Source organism: Anser anser (genome assembly GCF_964211835.1).
Source record: "Anser anser genome assembly, chromosome: 1".
Lineage (NCBI taxonomy): Eukaryota > Metazoa > Chordata > Aves > Anseriformes > Anatidae > Anser > Anser anser.
The window spans coordinates 75,377,184-75,398,419 of NC_139720.1; the positions used below are offsets into that span (position 1 = coordinate 75,377,184).

The 21,236-nt window shown below is 37.3% G+C and overlaps 1 protein-coding gene across 15 annotated transcripts in view; it reads left to right on the forward strand.

Moving 5' to 3' along the window:
- SCUBE1 (signal peptide, CUB domain and EGF like domain containing 1) overlaps positions 1–21,236 on the forward strand; it is a 243,929-nt gene that overhangs the window by 66,036 nt on the left and 156,657 nt on the right. For all 15 annotated transcript variants that reach the window (XR_014578059.1, XM_083820003.1, XM_083820015.1 and 12 more), the window contains one exon: positions 18,432–18,566. Coding sequence is in view for 14 of the 15 variants with exons in the window: in XM_083820003.1 (XP_083676129.1) it covers positions 18,432–18,566 (135 nt within the window). In the remaining variant the exon portion in view is untranslated. The remainder of the gene's footprint in view (positions 1–18,431; positions 18,567–21,236) is intronic.

Consider the following 21,236-nt stretch of genomic DNA (forward strand, 5'->3'; position numbering starts at 1 on the left):
CACCCTGGAGCTGGCAGATGTGACATGGGATCTACAGCTGTAGATCTGGAGTGTGAGCTGGTGGCCAGATGGGATAATATAAGGAATCTAAAATGGTGTCAGACTCATATATTCAGACAGCTGAATTGCTCTTTCAGTGACCTGGGCTGCATTTCTCACACACAGATCACCAGAAATCTTTGTCTAGTGATTTAAGATAGAAGGCCTAGGGATGGGAGCTAATGATAGTTCAATGATAGTCCTGCAGGCCACCTAGGAACCTCTAGAAAACAGATTGTAATGGAGAAGACTTGTGTCAGGATTTTGACTTCAGTCTGTACAAAATCTTAAGCCATCTCTTCTTGATAGTGTTTACATTTCTTTTTAAACCTTCATTGGATGTCTTTCTAGTAACGTCAGTATAGCATGATAATTACAATCTTCTTTATAAATAGCAAACTTGAAATATTCACAACTAGTTATATCAACTGTGGCTGATAGGTTAAGTATTTTTTCCTGCGTTCTTGTTTCAACATTTCTGTCTTTCTTTCTAATGAACCAAAATTTCTTGTTTATTTATTTGTTGGGAGGGGGTGTTTGGTTAAGATTTCATGGCTAAAATTTGTACTGGAAAATGTCCAAAACCATCCTCAGGGGAACCTGACTCATTCTCTATTTGACATTTTTATTGAGGAATTTCTCAAATATAACATGAAATGACACCACAGGGAATTTGAACTATGATGAGATCCTTGTCTGGCTAGAAATAATTTATTTTATCACTATAATCACATGGAATAGCAGTAGTTCTTTCTGAAAATTGCTCTTAATTCTTCTCTGTGGATGCAAGACTAATATTTGGTCTCATGCAATGGGTTTTCTTTATCCTTCATTTGCAACTGCTCGTGAAATATGTTTTCCTCTCTCATATGAAATACCAGTCTGTTTTTTTAGCAAGCAATTATCTCACTGGTCCAGATGTTCTTTCCTGTTTGATCATTTTTTCTCCATGATCTTACTGATAAATCGATTTTTCCTTCTTTGTGTCTTTCACGTGTTGAGCCATTGAGGCAGGCTATCAATTTCTATTCTCTTTTGCCTTTAGAAGAGTTTATGGCTTAACTGATCATCGTTCCTATTCCTACTGAACACTTTACCCATCTTGGTTGTAGTAAATCAGTTTCTATTCTCAGTTAACTGGTAAAATCTGAATCTGTACTACAAAGAATTAATGGGTAACACTTATGCCTTTTAAACTAGTTATTCAATATAAATTTCCTCCTCTGATTCAGCATGACACTTACAGGTGTTCCTAATTTGCTTTTTTTTTTTTTTTTGAAGCTTCTTTGATATAATATTAAGAAAGAAGATTGGAGTTTTACATATGTCTAAGTATATTATTGAATTGAGGCCTCTGGCATCTGGGCGTTCTTGTACTGTGTCTTCATATCCTGTTGGAAGCTTTCAGTAAGACAGAGAGCAGAATTGCTCCTTGACAGCAGACGTGCTAGAAGATATAGACTGAGACTGGTTGTGCAACACGCAGCTTTCAACAAGTAGATATGCTATTGTTGGGGATGCCATAGGGAAGGCTAGCAAATGTGTCTTCCTTTTCATTGAGAATTTCAAGGGAGCTTTGTTTAGCTGCCAATACAGAGGCTTTAAGATGTACTTAGGAGGAGAAGAGAAAATTTACTGGGTGTGGTGGTTTTTTTTGTTTGTTTTTGTTTGCTTTTAAGCTATTGTGATAGGAATTGTCATATGGAAAAAACCTCTACTCCTTAAGCAGTGATTAGGCTTCAGCTGTTGGAGGACTGTTCAGTGTGAGGCATTGCATTTGGAAGATGCCAGAAGAGAGCAATGAGACTAATGAGTGTTGTAGATAAGATGGCTAATGCCAAAAGAATGAAATAAAAGGTTTAATTCTCTTGCATGGAAGAGAAGATGGAAAAGAAGTTAAAATAGTCATCAAGTCCAGAAAAGGTTGCTGCAAAGAATTGCAGTTTTACTGATTAGCCTTCATAGCCCTGCTGAATTGAATGAGGTAGAGCAGTAGTGTTTGGTTACTGCAGTTGCAGAATTCAAAAAGTTGCAGTAGTGTGCTCCACTTGGATATTCGGAAAAAGCATTGAATTATTTTGCCTTTCTCCTAAAGGACTCTTGTGTGGAGTACTATTGTCTTAGATTCATCTCTCCCCTACTGTATAAAAATATTAGCTTCCTGGGAGAGTATTATATTCTGTTTTGGTCTGAAGCATTGCTTAACACTAATAAACCTAGGGATTTATTCAGGAAAAGCTTGATAGAAACCTTAGTGAAAGCAGTTGTTACTGATATACCTGAGCAAGTCTTAAGAAGTTATTCAGCATCTGGAAATAGAAAGTAGAAGAGAGTGCCATATCTATGTGAGTGAGAAAGCGGTGAGCCTAACTTTGCAAAATTTCCTTGCCAAAGGGCTTACGTGTCAGCTAATACTCGACCGTTCGAGGCTTTCTGGAATTCAGCCATCTCTGATCAGACTGTCAAAAAATGGGGGGAAAAAAGTGTGAAAGAAAAATATGTAAAAACAAAAAGTGATTGCCATTGATATGAGACAACCATGTGATACTTCCTCCAAATTCTTCTCTTCTGTCTTTTTTACCTGGAGGCAGAGTTTTGTGTACATGTAGTTGGGGAATTCTTCCTAAAAAAAAAAAAAGAAAAAAGAAAAAAATTGTCACAACTCATTGTTTTCTGTTCGTTTGTCAAACCAAATCTGTGTGAAAAATGTTAAAGGATTAAAAGGTTAAAGGATTGAATTGCATGGAGTGATAATTTTCTTTGCATACCTAATCAGATATGAATATAAATAGATATGAAGTGCTGCTCAGCTCTCTGCTTTTTGGAGGTTTTTGTTTTTTATTTTCTCAGCTCTCCCTTCAGATTGTCTCTTTTTAACAGGGAGTTTGCATTGTTTTTTTTGAAAAAGCACATCTCTCTTCCAGGTTGCACTCATCTTAACTGGACAAAAATTTTATCATAATTTATTTAGAGATGTATTTCTTTTATTTATAGGTTTTTCCATGGTATTAATTTCTGTGACATGGGAACATATGTGAGCACCTTGCAAATACTAATAGATTTGTCTTCACAAAATCCTGTAAGAAAAAGAATTATAATTTTAATAGTTTTTTTTATAGATGAGGAACTAAGGCAAAGTGACTTCCTGATCTTCACTCAGGATGTCTGCAACATAGTCAGGAATAGAATCTCTACTTTTATGAAACCCTGCTTATATATTCCTATTTCAAATATTCTGTGTAACTTCGATTTCTCTTGTTTACAGGAAAATAACAGATTCGCTAAATTTGGACGCCAATAGTATGATATCTCAATTAATTGTCTTGTATGTCATACTTCTGGAAATAACTACAAGAATTGATTTTGGTGGTCCAATAAAGGCATATGGTTCTTCAGCAGCTGATCCTGTGTCTGTGATTCAGAAGAGTCCTAGGAAGCAGAGTGAAATTATGATATATGAAAATAAAGCCAGGAAAATTTATGAAAATGTTTATGAAAATTAAGCCAGGATTGCAAGTTCTAGTGTTCATCATAGATTCCACAGAGCCCTCTTCAAGAGTTGAATGTTCAATGTGGTATACAAGCACAGTGTCATCTTGACTTCAGTACCAAAAAGTCAATGGCAAAATCCTTGTTATGTCCCCAGTCTTGAAGGTGTGCATTGGGCAGCAGGTCTGATTTTTCAGCCTGGAAAAATGGACTTCAGTGTTTTGTTTGCCTGTTCTCAGATGTTTTTTTGCCTTTCTTGACAAAGTAACTGTCACATGGAGTTCCTTGCAGGAAAAGAGAGGTAGTGCTTTCCCTGGTGCTTTTCCCTGAACCTGCTCCGAGAGTGGTACCAGTCTACCAGCTTTGGCAGGTGGGGCAGAGCAACAACACAGCAAGGCATTTAGGAGCCTGCAGCTAAAGGAGAAACTTAAGAGACAAACCAGGAACAGACTGGATGTCCTCGAAGTAACATCTGCCTGTTATAAAATGGTTCTTGGGATCCCAAGTCAGTATGAAAACCAGGCTCGTGTTTAAAATGACATGATTTCTTTTCTTCTGAGGTGTGAAGTTAGGATCTAGACCCAAGTTCTTGTCTTGCTGTGCTCCTTTAAGATCTGTTGGCTTACATTAAGAGAGAAGGGATTTCAATTCTGACATGTAAGCTTAATTCCTGACTGGATAGTAGTAGCCTACAGTCTGACTCAGATTACAAAACGAACATTAGTATGTATGCATGTGTATGTATACCTCATTGTACCATTCATGAATGTACCTTTTCAATGAATGTTCCAGTTTTTCTTTCAAAAACAAGCAACAACAACAAACCAACAACACAACAGTTAGAACCTGAGATCTATGTATTTCTACCCCTGGGTTTGTCTGAATGTGTACACAGGTACAGGGGTTTATAACCTAATTTGCCTGTCAACATGAAGTGGGAGAAAAGTTGCACGTGTATGTGAAATCGCTTCTAAAACTCCCAGATGCAAAATGTCAAGTGGTGATACATAGCTGATTAAGGATTGCATAATCACTAGTATGATTAAAGGAACCAGTGCCTTCCTTTTAATACGGCTTTATTTTTCTTCATTTCCAGACAGCTGTGTGCAGTGTGTTGCTTGCTTGAACTCCAAATGAATGCTTTATTACTTATGTTTATTTTTCTTTGTTTCCCAACAGTTCAAATAGATTTTTTTTGTTTTAATATGAACATTTTTAATATAAAACTAAACAACTTTGGGAAGTTTTTGTTTCATTTTGTGTTTTAGTTTCATAAATACTTTAAAGAGAAACTGAGAAAAGTAGTCCATTTTCTTGGCTGTCTTCCAGTTTTCCTTGCCCTTCTTTCCTAATTCCAGGAGACTATGAGATGAGCCGTAGTATTGTCCTGCTCCAGCACATCAGCAGGGCCTCTGATAATATTATCAATCAGATAATATTATCAATCAGATAATATTATCACTTTCTTACAGATTTTCTGGGCTGCTAATCCTAAACACCTTGGCAGACAGAGGAGCGTTGAATAAACCCGATAGCCTTCTCTTCATAATTCTTCATTTTTATTAAATTACATGAGTTTTTCTATTGTTTTGTTTTGTTTTCTGAGAAAGTTATTAATCTAAATCTTGAAACTCATTTCCAGTGGTTCTAGTGAGAGATTTTCTTGAGCAGAACTTTAGGACTCAGCAGTTATTTTACGTCTTAAGAGAAGGAAGCCAGACTCCCGAATCAGGGCTCAGTGGTTGAGTAATGGAGAGATTTGTTCTAAATTTGAGGGGCCCAGGCACAAGATGGGAATGGCTCTCTGTATAATATATATTTACAGGCATAGTGAAAAGTGTTGAAATGCAAGTTTTAACAGTAGAAATGTGTGTGTGTTTTAAATCTTTATGTATTCTCTACTTCTGCAAATGATGACCGGTAGTGATTGTGTCTTTGTGATTGCTTTGTGATATGTCTCTTTGGGGAACTAGTTTTTATTGTATTACTGTTTTCAAATCTTCCATCAGTCTGTATGTTAGATGAATGATAACAGCTGTGATTCATCACGGCAATTTTAAGTATTTAGTATTTTTGGTACACGGGCATGCATCAGACTTTATAACATGTACTGCTGTTCTGCAGACTGAAGAGTAGATGCTGAGCAAATATGAATAGCTAGGATGAGAAGTAAATGTTCCATAGGCAACTCTGTATTAGATTTTTACATACAATTTCTGTACATGTATGTTTACTTCTATTATTTGGTTGCCTGCATGTTGTGAGAGTCTGGATAGTGTAAGTGGTAGCACAGTCCTAGAAATAAATTATATGTCTCCTTTGAAATGGGATTATAAGTAACATACTTGTTATAATGTTCTCCCCCCTGTAAATATCAGATTTAGTTTTATGGCACCTGGTAACTAGAAATTTTCAAACTGAGCAATTTCAGCCTCATCTCTTGATGATTCGGTGATAGATGGATGAGAATCATTGTCACTGTGTTTGCAATGCAAATTTGAAAAACATTTAACTACCATTACTTTAAATGTCCTGGGCTGAGGTTCAGTTAGTGGAGTGTAAACGTCTGCATATAAGACGTCTATCTGTACTCAGTTTGAAGTCACTAGAGAGAAATAGGCATTTTGGGTGTGTGATCCTCAGATCATAAGGTGTGTATTTTCTGTAGCTCAGATGAACTGCTCCCTTTTTTTTCCCCACAGATGTAGTTCCATAGAATTCAGTTAACTAACACCTTTGAAAATAGGATTTTTGCTCTAGGAAGTCTGAAAACTGGAGACTAATTTTGAAAATGCATCCAGGTTCACTCTGGAAATCCAATAAAAATAAGGAATTTTCATTGTGACCAATGGAAAGGCCTCCAATATCCAGCTTTCTCTGAAACTAGGATCTGAACACACTGCTTTCGTTATAAAACTCTGCTTTTTCTAATTCTGTATCTGAACATTTTCCCCTCAGAATTACTCTGATGTTTGATCACCTGACATTAATCTTTTGTGTTCAAATGACATATAACTTTCTTTACGTGTTAATTTGCTCTATGTTTGCTTTCTTAAGCCAATGCGATCTAAGAAGTACTGAAACAAGAGAGTATATAAATCACTGTAGGCCTGAAGTTTTTTGTTAGGTATAGGGAAATAATCAAAAGTGTAGAATTAATCTTGGTTGCTGTCAACTGCGAAGTAAGATTCTCAGACTGTCATAATAAATTAAGAAAGCAGGAGCTATGTGACAGCCGCATCAATCTCAGTCTCTTGTTTCTTCAAGTCTTCTTGTTATCTGAGTCTTTTTTTTTTTTTTTTTTGAATACTTACTCCCTGGAGGAGGTAATAAGTCACAGTAAAGATTTCTCTGCATGGAACACACAGAAAAGTAAAGAATAATCTGCTCAGAGTGTGTAGTTATTATGTATAAGTTAAATTGTGTATGGATGCTCTTCTTTGATCTAACACTGCTGTAGGTGGCTGTGTCTTAGTTCATCAAAGTCACAATTTTATTCTGGATTGTGCATCTTTACTGTTTTATGTTGTTTGTATTAGCTTCATATCTTTTGTTAATTCATCTCAACTTTCTAAAAATAAAAAATTTCTAAGCCAGTATGGCCTATGTTGATGTATACCTTGAGATAAATGCTATAAAATATACTAAAATTAACCAGAAGTTTGGAATCCATGTTGTGTGTAAATCTTTCTTAAAGCAAGAGAGACCATGTCTTCACCTGAAAGTGTAGGATTTCAGCCTATAATGTATGTGTCAGTCCCAGAAATTATGTATAACCAGTGAAAACGCTCATTGCATATGGATTACAGAAAAAACAAAACAAACAATCAAACAAACACAGACAAAGCAGAGAGCAGCAAAATTCTCTGGTCTCTGATTCCAAATATAGTCGCTGTCATTATACTGTGCTCTAGAATGCAATCAATTCTTGGCAGTGTTGATTTATGATAAGCAGCGTGATTTAAACAGTTGAGAAATTAGCCATTGAAAATAATAGCTGCTGCATAATTGCTTGCTGTATTAGAAAATTCAGACAAATTAGAACAATTTTTTAGACAAAATTGTTTTCCAGTAGACTTGAGCATGAGTTGAAAGGTTGGCAGTGAACTTCCTTGTTAGGCAGATTCCAGAGTCTCAGCTTTCTGTAGTGACTGCTTTTGCTGTCTGATAATTTCCATGAATTTCTGTGTTTTAACATTATCCTTTTGACTTTAGTGTACAGTGTACAAACTTGAAAGTTTGGATAAGACCACAAGACAGGATTGTTTTTTACTGCTTCCATTAGCTTCAGTCCAGATCCTTCCTGAGCATCTCAAAATACTCCATATGTACACGTTGCTTAGAGAAATTGTATCAGAGCACAATAAGTAGTTTTGGATAAAAGAGGGGCAAGAATGAACATGAACTAGCAACTTGTATTTTGTCTTTGTGAAGCCTGTAACTAACAAATAATAGTAATAGTGAGTAATTAAAGCATTAATTAAAATTGGACATACTTTAGAAGAATGATTGTGTAGAGAATTTGGAGGATTTAGCAAAATTTATTGTTAAGGGGCCTTATAGGTTATGGAAATAAATGTTTGGAAACAATTGGTATGTACTTTCTTAACTAAGACTGGAGCAGACATGAGTTATTGTGCCATAGGAACAGAAATGAGAGTCAGGGCAAAGCTTTTGTACTCTATCTTTACAAAAGAAAATATTAACTGAAGAGAAAGTTGCTACAGCAGTAAGTGTTGGACTATAGTATAACCTCCTCAGCAGAGTGATTATACCTTAGTTGAATCTTCACCCTCATGCAGCCCCACCTGGAGTACTGCATCCAGCTCTGGGGCTCCCAGCACTAGAAAAGACATGGACCTGATAGAGCAGGTCCAGAGGAGTCCACGAGAATGATCAAGGGGCTAGAGCACCTCTCCTGTGAAGAAAGGCTGAGGGAGTTGGGGTTGTTCAGCCTGGAGAAGAGAAGGCTTCGGGGAGACCTTTTAGCAGCCTTCCAGTACCTAAAGGGTTCCTAGAGGAAACCTGGGGAGGGACTCTCTGTCAAGGGGTATAGTGATAGGACAAGGGATAAAGGCTTTAAACTGAATGAGGGTAGATTTAGATTAGATATAAGGAAGAAATTCTTTGCTCTGAGGGTGGTGATGCACTGGCACAGGCTGCCCAGAGAAGCTGTGGATGCCCCATCTCTGGAGGTGTTCAAGGCCAGGCTGGATGGGGCTTTGAGCAACCTGGTCTGGTGGGAGGTGTTCCTGCCCATGGCAGGGGTGTTAGAACCAGATGGTCTTTAAGGTCCCTTCCAACCCAAACCGTTCTGTGATTCTATGATAAGAACTGAAGAGTTTAAAGGAATGGAAAGATGTATTTGCTGAATTTATTTAGAAGGCAGTGTTACAGACAATCCTTAGCAAGAGTTGGGCATCCAGAATTTTGGGAACCTTTTGGGTATACTTTGGTTCATATGTTAGTGGGCATGTTTTCATGTCTTTTTTTCTTCTTATAAGAAGAGCTATACAGAGAGGACAAGGTTCTGTTGTATGACCTTGAAAGCTGGCTTTCCCTTAAAAATGAAGAAAATTTAAAATTGTGTAGTTCTTTAAGGAAAAAAAATTGATTTTTTATTGTAGGATGTAATATAGAGTTTTCCATTCTAATTCTTTTCTTGCATTAGCTATTGTATCAGACAATGTACTAGAAAGAGAAAACTCGTAGGTGATTTTTTTTTAATTCTTTTAGTGAAATAAGCTTGAATGGGAAAGAAGTACGTTTTTATATAAGATTTTTCCTCTCGCACAGTTTCTCCAACATAATTTATGTATAAGTATACAGGCATCTTGAAAATGAGGTGTTCTGTTTCAGTGTATGTGAATCATCAAAAAATCCCTAAAGTGATTATTTGAAAGTATTCCTAGTGTATTTATATTGTGGCCAGTACAGGCTGAGAAGTTTTCCACTACTGATAACTCAGACTGTTATATTAAAGTACCAGAATTCTGTTTTTCAGGTATGTATTAGCAAATAAAGAGGAACAATATTTCAGCATTATCTTCTGAAAAATAGTTTTTGTACTTAAAATTGTGAGTATATGTATTGATATATTTAGACTTAAGTGTGGAGCTTGAATGATTTCCTTTGAAGAAGCTGAGGAACTTCATTTATTTAGTTGTTTCTTTTTTTTTTTTTTGCAGTCATAACTAAGAAACTGCTTCTGAAATCAGTCAGAGAAGCAATAAAAAATATATATATTAATATGACAGCAAAGAATGGGTTCTGTATCCCATTGGTGATTTATAGTAATAGGCTTAGAGTTGCATTTACAGGACAGGAAGCCAGACTGCCATGCGAATTTGAATTTGTTTAGGGTTTGATTATATAAGAATAAGCACCCTGGTCCCAGTGCATCAAAACTTTTTGGCACCAACTAGTATTTCCACCACATATAAAAAAGAAATGAATGTTTACCGTAAGATCTTGAATATCTTCCAGGTATTTCTGTCAAGAGAAATCAGACAAAATACTGTTTCTAAGTACTGCTTTTGTGTTACTCGTGTAGGAGAGTGGAAATGCTGAAACAGTTTCATAGGTGGTATAAACGAAAATTTGCCTAAATATTTTGTGCGAAATTATGCATTCATTCACTGAAAATGCAACTGCTGAAACTATTCAGAAATTCAGGTTGCATTTATGAAACTCTTTTCACAATGGAGATCCTTTCAGAAATATTTGATGTGATCTACAGGAGCAACTTCAGTGCTTTCAGAACATTTTCAGAATTTTCATGTTCCCCGAAAGCTTAACAAGTAGATAAGTGCCTGACTAAGCAAGTTTCTCAGCTCCTGATACAGTTTCCTCTTCAGTGTAATGAAGGTTGTGCTTCAGACTCTCCTGTTAATCATCTTCCACTTTTTGTGGACTTGAAACGTTATTTATAGAGATAGTGAGAATGACTTTGTAGCCTCCTGGATGCTGCAGTGCTTAGGGTAAAATCCTCATCTGATTCTGGAGAGTCCTGAGAGTTAGTGAGAGAGAACAAAGAAGTCACCTCGGGCTTTTGAAAGATTCATTAATGTAGCCATTTCCGCAGCTTTTATTACCAGCGCACAGGAAGAAAATGCTTCTTATGATATAGACCTTGAGGATGTTACCAACTTGAAATGAAAATAGTTTCATTTTCCATGTAAAGTTACACGCTTTGTTTGACCCAAAGGAAAATGTTTCATTTTTGTGTGTGTGAGAGAAAATAAGCAAAACAAACCAAAAAAAAAAAAAAGTACTTTTGAGTTAATCCAGACCAGATTTTTCTGGTCCTGGCAGTGTCTCTACATAGATGTAAAAGAAAGTAGGTATAAGCAGTAGTTAACCTGGAAGAAAGATTTAGAGTACTACTTCAGTTGAGTGTGTAGCAGTTAATGAGGCTCCAGAGAAAGCCCAGAGGCAAGACAAGCTAAGGGACAATATGATAGAATGGATAATTTACTTCAGTTGTACCAAGTTTTTCCTTCAATTCATCAGGACTGCTGTTTGTTTGTATATGTCATTAACTTCTCTCCTAGTTTATAGAGGATTGTTAATCCAGCATTGCAACTCTGAGTGGCCTACATTCAATTGAACATCAGTGAGAACTCCAAGCTTATTGCTAACAGAGCTGTGGCTCTCCAAGCCTCCCATTAATGTCAAACTGGAGGCTGCTGGCTTTCCCTAGACAGTGACACCGTAGATGCAAAAAAGCAGGATCAAATTCATACAAAATTATTTTAAAACCCTATGTCAAAAAATGGAAAACTTATTTAAAAATAATTGATAAGGAACTTTGTTGTGTTTAGGCACTGTTGTGAAGTGGCTGCCCTGTCTATGTGTCTGTCTAAAATTCAGGCATGAGTACCAAATGAAAAGATAGAAGCGCCAAGTAAGATGTCACATTAAGGAGCTTTTTTGTTTATTTATTTTGGAAATGCTAAAAGTTGTGAAAATGGCTTTGGTGTCTTAAAAGGACAGGCAGTGGTGCCCATTTGTTCAGGAATGGAACAAGCAAATGACATCAAGAGACTTGAACTCAGTGCAACATTGGCACAATGTCCATGGAGCTGTTTACTTCTGCTCAGCAAATGGGCAGGCATCACGCACAACAGAGATGAGGTCTTATATTAAATTAGTATTTCCTATGCTACAGATAGCAAAGAAGTCTATTTTACTGAGATGCGCGTAGAAAATCATGGGTCTTTATAATCTCATTGATTGTGAGGGTTCAAATTTAAGAGCAAAACGCCTTAAACCAAATACTGTTGCAGCAGATCGAGTGTATTGCAGGAAAACTGAACCACTGTTTCCACCTCAGATGCAGATTTGTCTGTGTTTATGGTTTTCTTAAGTGGTAGTTTCAATAGATTAAGTAGATTATTACAAAAACTGTTGGAGCAACATGAAAAAATTCTTTAGGTTCATTGCCCATAAGAGGCATTTGTTACAGCCATACTTAGAGCATGTGTGTAGTGCGAAGTTTAAGGAATACCACCATGTTTCACAAAGCAGCTGCAGGCAAAAGATTTTGAGCATTTCTTTTCAAGTTCTGTGTATCTGTTAACTGCACACAAATAAGAAACCTACTCCGTGGGTGTTCAGGTGATAGGTGATTGTAGCCCATTAAGGGGTGGGGTTCTCCAGGACAGGTCATGAGCATGTGTTTGGTGTTGTACCATTGCACGTAAGAAAATAGTGGTTCTAGGGAAACCTTGTGTTTTGCAATATTCATTGATCATTTTAGAATGGTTTGTGTATTCATCATCAAAAGTGTCCTTGTGATTACTTACTCAAGTTTCTCTTTTCTGTAAAATGTCCTTTATTTATCAGGGAAAGGCATTTTTTTCTTACCTTTTTTTTTTTTAATTTCAACTCTGGTAAACTTTTTTTGAAAAAAAAAAAAAGGATTTTATTTTTTTGGAAAAAACAGTGGACTTCTCAGCGAAAGCTTCCTTGAAGATTTCTGAAACCACAATAGTGAAGTACTGGATTCAAGGGCTTGGTATTCTTTTTTCCTTCGCCACATTTTTCCATTTCTTTCTGAAGGAAGGGAACAAAAAGCAGAATTCTAGCACTATGTGCAAATGGTAGAAAATTTGAGCCATGCTTTTAAATTCTTGTTGAAGTCTGATGTCAAATCTCCTGGAGACACAAATGTTGTGTATGTAGGTAGTGGTCTCTTTCTTCTAATATTTCCCTTTGTGTTCTCATATAAAGTTGGTGTAAGAAAGATGGTTTAGCAATTATTTCAATTAATGATCCCTGTTCTCATAGCCCCCTCAGCTGATGCCATGTATTAGCTTTCCTACCTTGACATGTCACTACTTGTGTGACCATTCCAGCAGGAATACCTGCCTGCAGCATCTCACCTGATACCACTTGCTCAGGTCCTGCATGGCAGATTTACTCTTTGGGCTTCCACAGCTATCTTGAAATCAGATCTTCCAAGACACCCACTCCAATAGAGAATCATGGTGCTTGAGGGGAATGGAATAGAGAAGTGAGAAGAACACTTGCCAAATGTTGCTGTCATTAACATTAATTTCTAGAAACGGGCACTTGTTTTAAACACGATGTACTGAAGTCATTTGAATGATCTCTGTAATAATATTTGTGTATAGCTGTGCTTTGTAGTTTGAAATAGACGAGGTAGACCATACAAGGCTGAGGGGGATCGGTAAGATCAAGAAACATATGAAAAAGGCAAGTAGGGAATGAATATTAACTGTATATTACAATAATGGCATTAGGGGATGTTTATTCAGACTATGAAACAACATGTTTGAAACAAAAATAAGTCTTTAACTCAATTAAATTGCACCATCATGTTGGGTTCAGAAGAGACTGGAAAAATAAGTACAGGAAAGGTCCACCAGTGGCAATGGCATGGCGAGTGGTTTGGGAAGGCTAATAGGTACATGATCACAGGAAGCAGGAGGGCATGTCAGTAATGATTCTGTTCCATCTGTATAGTCTTTCCTAAGTATCCACTACAAGGCAATGTGAAAGATAGGATGCTGGGCTAGATGTTCTTTTTGTATTAAAACAGCTATTACTATGGTGAATCCAGGAATGTGGTTTTTGAGATTTTCACCCTTTTTTTTGGTTAGAAATATTCAGAATGATTTTTTAAATTCCAAAATTGCGTATTTGTATTTTCTGAGCTTGACATTGCTGATAATTTCTTTTACATATACAGTATATCCTTAGTGGTGTTTAGTTGCTAACTTCTGAGAAAAGTCTGCAGTAATGCTGTCAGAGTTCATCTCTCTGTCACAGTGTTCCACAATGGGTAAAATAGGCTGCTTAGAAAAATCTTCAGTAAGTTTCAAAGAATAGTTTAGAGTAAAATGTACAGGATTGGTTCCCTGGATCATGAGTCAAAGTCCTGTTTTCAGAAGTCTCCAAAGAATGTTAATGCAATGGTAAGTGAATTGTTCTGTCACTCCTAAATGCTTTGGAGACTTCAAGGATGACTCAGATTCCTGAGGGGCTTGAGGGCTTACATGAATGCTCACGTGACAGAAAAATGCCAGAAGGAAGGAAGAGAAGATCATGGGAGGAATTGGACAGTGAACATACTGTTCTTGTCATTTGACTCTGTATACCATTTCCATTTTTGTGTCTTCCTACTTGTGGTTTTGGTTTCAGGTACCCTTAGCAAACCTTTCTCCCTCGTATCCAAACAGGACACATGGTCAGAACAGCTTCTTTAGGGCAGATACTGAAAGAAGTTATGAGCCAGATCAAGGTGAAATACCAGTGGAGCTTGTTTGAAAAGTTCATCAGATAAATTAAATGAGAAACTGAAATCATTTGTTTACGTAATAAATAAAACATCCATCTTTATCATCTGTAATGTCTCCTACTCTTTGATACTGTTCCACACTACCGCTCTCTTAGAGGATCTCATATTACCAAGATACAGAACACAAGTGTGATTATGTGAAGGCAGTGGGCCAAAAAGCTAGAGGTCTTATGCAAATTCAGGTATGCATTAATTTGCATCATGCTTCTAATATATAGATGTATCTCTCTATGTGTGTATGTATATGTATAGGTGCATCCATTATCTTTCCCTCTTATTTGAAAGATACTTATTTCCCAGCCCCTCCCTAAGCTGGATTTTCCCTTATTCCCTGATGATGGCTAGCCAATTTGAAGTTCAGGTCCCAATCTCCTTGGAAAAACAGGTTTCTCACACTGGTCTAACCCCTGTATAAGTGATTCTAGCCGTTGTGCTGATAGTCTTTTTATCTATTTAGGTATGTTAGTAAGGAGTAGTTAAGGGCTGTGGAAACTGAGCATCTATTTCTAGATACTTTCAATGATTATCAATGATTGCCTTTGGTGAACACAATCACAGGACAGTTCTTTGTGAGGAATGTTACACAGAATGGCTTAATATATTCACTAATTTTCTCCTCTATTTGAGGGTGGGTGTTGGGGCAGATGTGGGATAACAATCTGAGTTCAGCTCAGGTGAGAACCTTTTTCCATCTTTTTGTGAGTCTAGATTACACGTGTTTGAAGAAGCCTTGCTCCAGGTTCCCCTTTGGGATCAGCAGTAGGATTTTGAGGTTCAGCTATCCTATAAGCAGTGGAGATAGAATCAGCACACTGTCAGGTGGTGAGCCTAATCTGGATGGAAGAGCTTTTGTCAGATAAAGAGCCTAGGAAGTGGATTTGAGTTTCCGTATATCAGTTTTAGGGAAGAGAGAGACCTGCACCCATTGCCTTGGGGCTGCTGTCCTCAAGGAGGTAACCCTGGTCCTCAATAAGATGACCAGTGTTAGTGAATTTTGTGCAAAAGGTAGCCAAAGAAGACATACCTGCTCTTAAAAGCATACTTTTTATAAGGAGAAATAAAGAAAGTGAGCTTTGTATTTGTGCTCATTTTAAAAGACTTAAAAATGGGTTTTAGTGGGGCTTAAAGCAGATGTTAAAGAGAAAGGATTTTGCATCATCAGAAATGGCTTTTTTTCCTGTATTAGTGTTAGGCCTTGGGGTGCAGGTCTCCAGCAGGTGTAAATTGTCATACAAAGTGACAGTAAAAGCTGCTGAGGATCCACCCTCAGTTTTTCAAAACAGTCAACAGCCCGGTTTGACATGTAGAGCCTCCAAAACTGGAGCCGGAGGAGCTTTATTGAAAAACTGACTTGTTATTTTAGTGTTTATGTGGAACTTAATCTCTAGAAAATCTGGTCCAAAATGTAATCTCACATTTGCTGCATTACCAGTGTTTACATGTTCAACTGGGCAACTTGAGCTGCATTGAACTGGAGTTGCACAAACAATGAAAGAAAGAAAAAGCATCTTTGGCAGCTCTTTCATTTCTAAGTTTTGAAGAAATTCAAATCTTTTTTTTTTTTTAAGGATTTTTTCTGCCAAACCTACCAAAACTTGAGTGGATTGGAGTCAATGGAGTTGTCTTTCCTAACTTCAGAAGACTTTTTTACACCATTCTCTAAACGGGGTTAGTAATGAACTGACCACAAAGTGATACTATTGGAAAGAAAGTTTGCCGAGTAAATAATTCAATAGATATTTTGTAGGCAGCCATGGCCAATAGATTGCTTGGTATGGTGGATATTATGCAATACTGTCTTTTAAGACTGGAGTAATACAGAGTGCTCCAAAAACCCTAATCCTAACGTAGGATTGAAGCCTAAGAAGAGACAGTGCTAATCCTGCACCACCAGGTCAACATTTATTGGAAGGCATGTATTATGGAGATACACATATGGTAGTCCTAGATCCCAGCTGTCCCCTTTCTTCAACTGCTTCTCTTCATAAATGCACATTAAAATCGTTTCGAGGCAAGTAAGTGAAAACAATTGGAAGAAATTCCTCATAAAGCATTGTAACTTTTATTCCAATGTAAGGATTTGAGGGTTGGTGGTAAATTGAGCTGTCTCCTTACAGAAGTGGTAAATCACCAGCCTTTACTATCAAGAGCAGACAATAATGTTTATAAAATCATTGCATTTGTTTCAGGTTATTCATCAGAGCTGGAAGGCAATTGTTCAACTTGCTTTGCGATACTATAAACAGAATGCTTGGAAGGCTGCATGCTTTGTAGCAAAATTTTAGGGTTTGTACAATTACCAACTGAGACTTTTTCCTTCAGAAAGTGTTCAACTAATCTTCCAGAGAGGTGAGCCTAGATTGCAGTATGCTGTTTTAAAGGAACGAGTTTGAGTTGGCACTAATAGGGCAGCAAGGACTGCTGATTTACGGATGAAAGTTCTCACAGAGTTGTCCTATTTATCTTTCCTTTTCATACTGCAGTAGGCAAGGAAAGTCTTCATTTTTCCTTTTCTTAGGCTCTCCCAAACTGCTCTGATGGGGTTATGAAATAGGTTTGGATCTGGAAAAGGCTAAGAACTGTGGGCAGGGAGGATGTTGACACAGGAAATGTGAGGCAGTAGTGCTTAAATAAAATGAAACAAAATAAAATAAAGGAAAAGGACTGTCAATGTACTTGCATTGCAGTTCAAGACAGGAGTAGACAGCCTGGTTTCCGTGGGTATTGCTGTAATTACCCTAGAGCTTTCTTTCTCTGTGAAAAAGTGCTTGAGTTTCTGTCATCTACATGAAGTGTGAGCAGCACAAACAGCAATAGCAGGCTTAGTTGAGCAAGCTGCTAGGTTAAGTTCCTGCATTAGTTACCAGCTAAGTTTCTCCAGCTTTTCTGAGCTTCCTGGCCTTGCCTGGAAGAGTACTGGCAAAAGCAGCTTGGTTTTACTTTAGTGTATTGTGGACGGTCCTGCAGGAATTAGTTTCTGAAGGAGCTGTGCTAGCTCTTCTGAGGTTTTCAATGTTGTGAATCTGTTTTTTGTTTTTTGTTTGTTTGTATTTGTTGTTTGTTTGTTTGTTTTAGCTTTGGTGTTTTTTTTTCCCTTTCCAAAAATAAAATGAAAACAAAATATAACACCAAATTGTTTGCTGACATGTTGGCACATATGGTGGAATAACTAACTGGTGGCAGCGTGTCTATAAAAAAAAAAAAAGCAAAACATGGATTTCTCAGGTGGCAAGTTGCTTTTATCCAAACAGAAAACAGAAAATGGGTATGATACACCTTTTATGAGCAAACAGGAGGGTTGCAAGGTTGAATATGGGTCAGACATCTTTTAGAGGCAGTGTTTTCCCAATGCTGAAATGCATGTTTCTGTCAAATGCAACAGCGTAAAAACTTTTTATGCCAAAGGGAGGTGATTGGGGGGAGGTGGGGTAGGCAGCGACCCTCAAAACAGCCAGTAGCTAATGCTGCCTTTGTGGTTTTATATATTTGCCTATTAAAATGACAATAGAGACATGGAACATTTAGATTTAAGAAGCCTTCTTTTCATTAACCAACATTAAACAAACTGACAAAGTAGGGAGTTATGACTCCAGTAATTGAAACATGCTGTTCTGTTCAAGAGCAGAACTCTATAAAGACTCTTTTTACCTAGTAATGCCCTTTGTGTTTGCCTGCTACCCCTGCTAAAAATTCTGTAGGCCTGAAGCATGTCTTTCCAAGCAGAGTGGGAATGACAGAGTGCAACATTGCACTTGGCAGATGGGGTCGCAGCCTTTCTAGAACATTAACGTTTAGAACATTTATTGCAGACTGGAAATCAATTTGCAGCTCAAAATGCATGGAGACTTTGCTGGACTCCTCTGAGCTGTTTTTATTTATTTATTTATTGTTATTTTAACTATAAACCTGGGATGCAGGAAAAAGAATTAGATGGATTAATTTACATTAATTTACATTAACCGTGATGGAGTTTTGATTAGCTTAATTTGCAGTATGCCTTTTTATGGATTCCCTGCTCTTCCATATGTGTGTTCTGAATCTTTATATTACCTTGCATTTCTTTTTCCTTCTCTCCTAGATGTCGATGAGTGTCAGGATAACAATGGAGGGTGCCAGCAGATATGTGTAAATACTATGGGCAGCTACGAATGTCAGTGCAAAGAAGGCTTTTTTCTGAGTGATAACCAGCACACCTGTATTCATCGCTCCATTGGTAAGTGTCTAGAAATCAGTTCAAGCAGAAAGTGCTTTGAGAGGGTTACGAAAAATCATTTCACTGGTTGGTTGGAATTGGTCAATTCATCTGCTACCCAAACTTGTAGCACAGCCATAAATAAAGCAAAGGATAAGGCTTCCGTATGAAGTAGAAATTATACATGGGTCAAACAGCAGGCTCTTGGGACAGGCAGAGAAGAGATTTTCAAATGGCAACTTTCTGCTTCTGACTTTAAAGACTCAAAAACTTCTCACCTGTTTATTGCATAATAGTTCACCTGTCTTTTACCTTAGAGAGGGTGATACCTTAAATCAAAATGAACAGCTTAAAATGAATAGCTTGTTGCTTCTGGAAGTTGTTGTTGTGTTTTTTTTGTTTTGTTTTATTTTATTATTTTTTTATTTTTGCCAGTCATGTAACGTATTGCTTCATTGCAGACATGATGGCTGATACTATACTGACACATCATTTTTCTTTGGTACTGTGTCTGGGGTGGATTAGAAAACTGCTTCTCTGTTGCCTGTGCATTAGCAGCAGAAATAAAGAATCCCTGCAGAACTATGGTCCTTGTCTGCTGCTGATTTTGACTAGAATAAGCAGCTCTCCCTTGTCAGACATGGAAGACAAGTTTGAGTGGAAAGGGAGAAAAGAAAACAGCATAGCTATAAATCTTTGCAATTAAGTGGACTCTTTATGTGTTCGTTCAGACTTCTGGTGACCCTGGCAGCAAAGGGAATATATGCTAGCAAACTCATTTACCTTAGGCAATACAGAATGACAAAGTAGCAAGATGAGTCTGGTGATCAACAATATAAGTATGCTGTAAATTTCAGCAAGCCACACAAATGGTTCTGAGCTATTTTAAGTCACTAAAATTAACCAGAAAATCCTACCTGAACTTAGAGTATGAATTTAGTCACCCTGTTTACATAAAAGCAAATCTTTGTAGTCTAGCATTTCAAAAATGTAAATGTATTTCTGGCACTGTGTGCATGCTTACACAGAATTGTAACGACAAGTAGGAATTTTGATTTTTAGAAATGTGAAACTCCAGAATATATTCACAGGTCCACTTTTTAGCATGACTGTTAAGTTTTAAGCAATTGAAGTATTTTGATTATGACAAGGACATGCAATTAAGCTCCATCAGCCAGTGTATTTTAAAGGTTGTTGTCTAACAGGTTTTTATTTATCCTTTTCAACATAAATTGTTCACATTTCTGTCCAGCATAAAGTAACACTGACACAAAGATATCCAACAGGGCAAGGAATAGTAGCTGGAGGCTTAATGAAAACCACTTGCAGAGCGCTGTGCTACAATCACTATTTCAATTTGCACATTATAAAAGTTCCCTGTTGTAATAAAGGAGAATTTAGTTGTCTGAGGTGGAAACTAATGAAATAAATTTAAAAAATGAGACTCTAAAGGCAAAAGTTTTTTGTAAGGAATAGATTTATTGAGGAAAATAGGTGAATTTTTATGGCAAAGAAGATTTCTAGTTTGTAGGAAGGACTGGGGGAGTGGACTTGAATGTTGACTGCTGCATGCACTTAATAAATAAACATGGGAATAATATATTCGTTAACTTATTTACAAGGAAAATGTCAAGTAAAACATGGACATTTAATTTGAAGCAATATCTTCACATTATTTAGAGAATTGGAAAAAAGAACACCACCAAATAGACTGATAGTGATTGCAAAGTATTTTACAAATAGATGTTCTGTGAGCTTTGAAAAATAAAGTATCTATTTGCAGTAAAAACAAACATTAAATTGCAGTGTCATGATCCCCCACACAAATACATTGGGTGGGTATGCTGGAGGAAGGAAATGAGATGGAATGATCTATTTCAGTTGTCAGAGGTGACTGAACTGCAAATAGTAAACATTGTGTGGTGAGAAAGTAAATGGCTTTTTTTTTTTAATATCTGTGTTTACTTGCTTTCATCTGTCTCACTTGTAAATGCCTCTACAGAAACTGTGGGAATGCAAAAATACCAAAATACTTCCACCAATCCATTCAGCGAGAATTGTGCCTAGTGCTAGATTATGTCTATACCTATGTTGGTAAACAAGGCTGAAGTGGACAAAGGCATAACACACATCTAGCACTGCAATCCAAACACAGAGGTGCTGAATCACCAGAACACTCTGCAAGCTTGTTGACTTTGAGCATAAGATCCATTAATTGCAGTGGGATTACTTTTCTGTCTCTGAAAAATGCATATGCAGTCACACAAACCTCTTGTCTCTTCAAGGACTCAGCTGATCTAAATCAACCACAAGGTTCTTCATTCAGTTTGCTAGCTACCACTTTTTCTCTCCTGTTTTCAAATGCCCAGGGAGAAGTACTGCAGGGTGCTTAGAATGCGCTTGGTGTCAGGATGAGTTCAGAGAGGAAGGGGCTGTACCAAGCCTAAGCAATGCCCTCGCTGTGGGGAAGCTTGCCTTCCTCAGCCTTCAGCAAGGCTGGTGCTTTGAGCTCATCAGCACATTCAGGTGTTACGGTAGCTTCAGATTTGAGAAATGGCAGTGGATATTTTCTCAGGGGTTGAACAGAGGAAGAAACGTGTCCCTTTTTGCACTAACCAGCCAAGGGAGAAGTATCTTGTGATATGAGGCGTCCTCTTTATGACTGTTAGCTGCAGTGTGAGAAATGTGCTG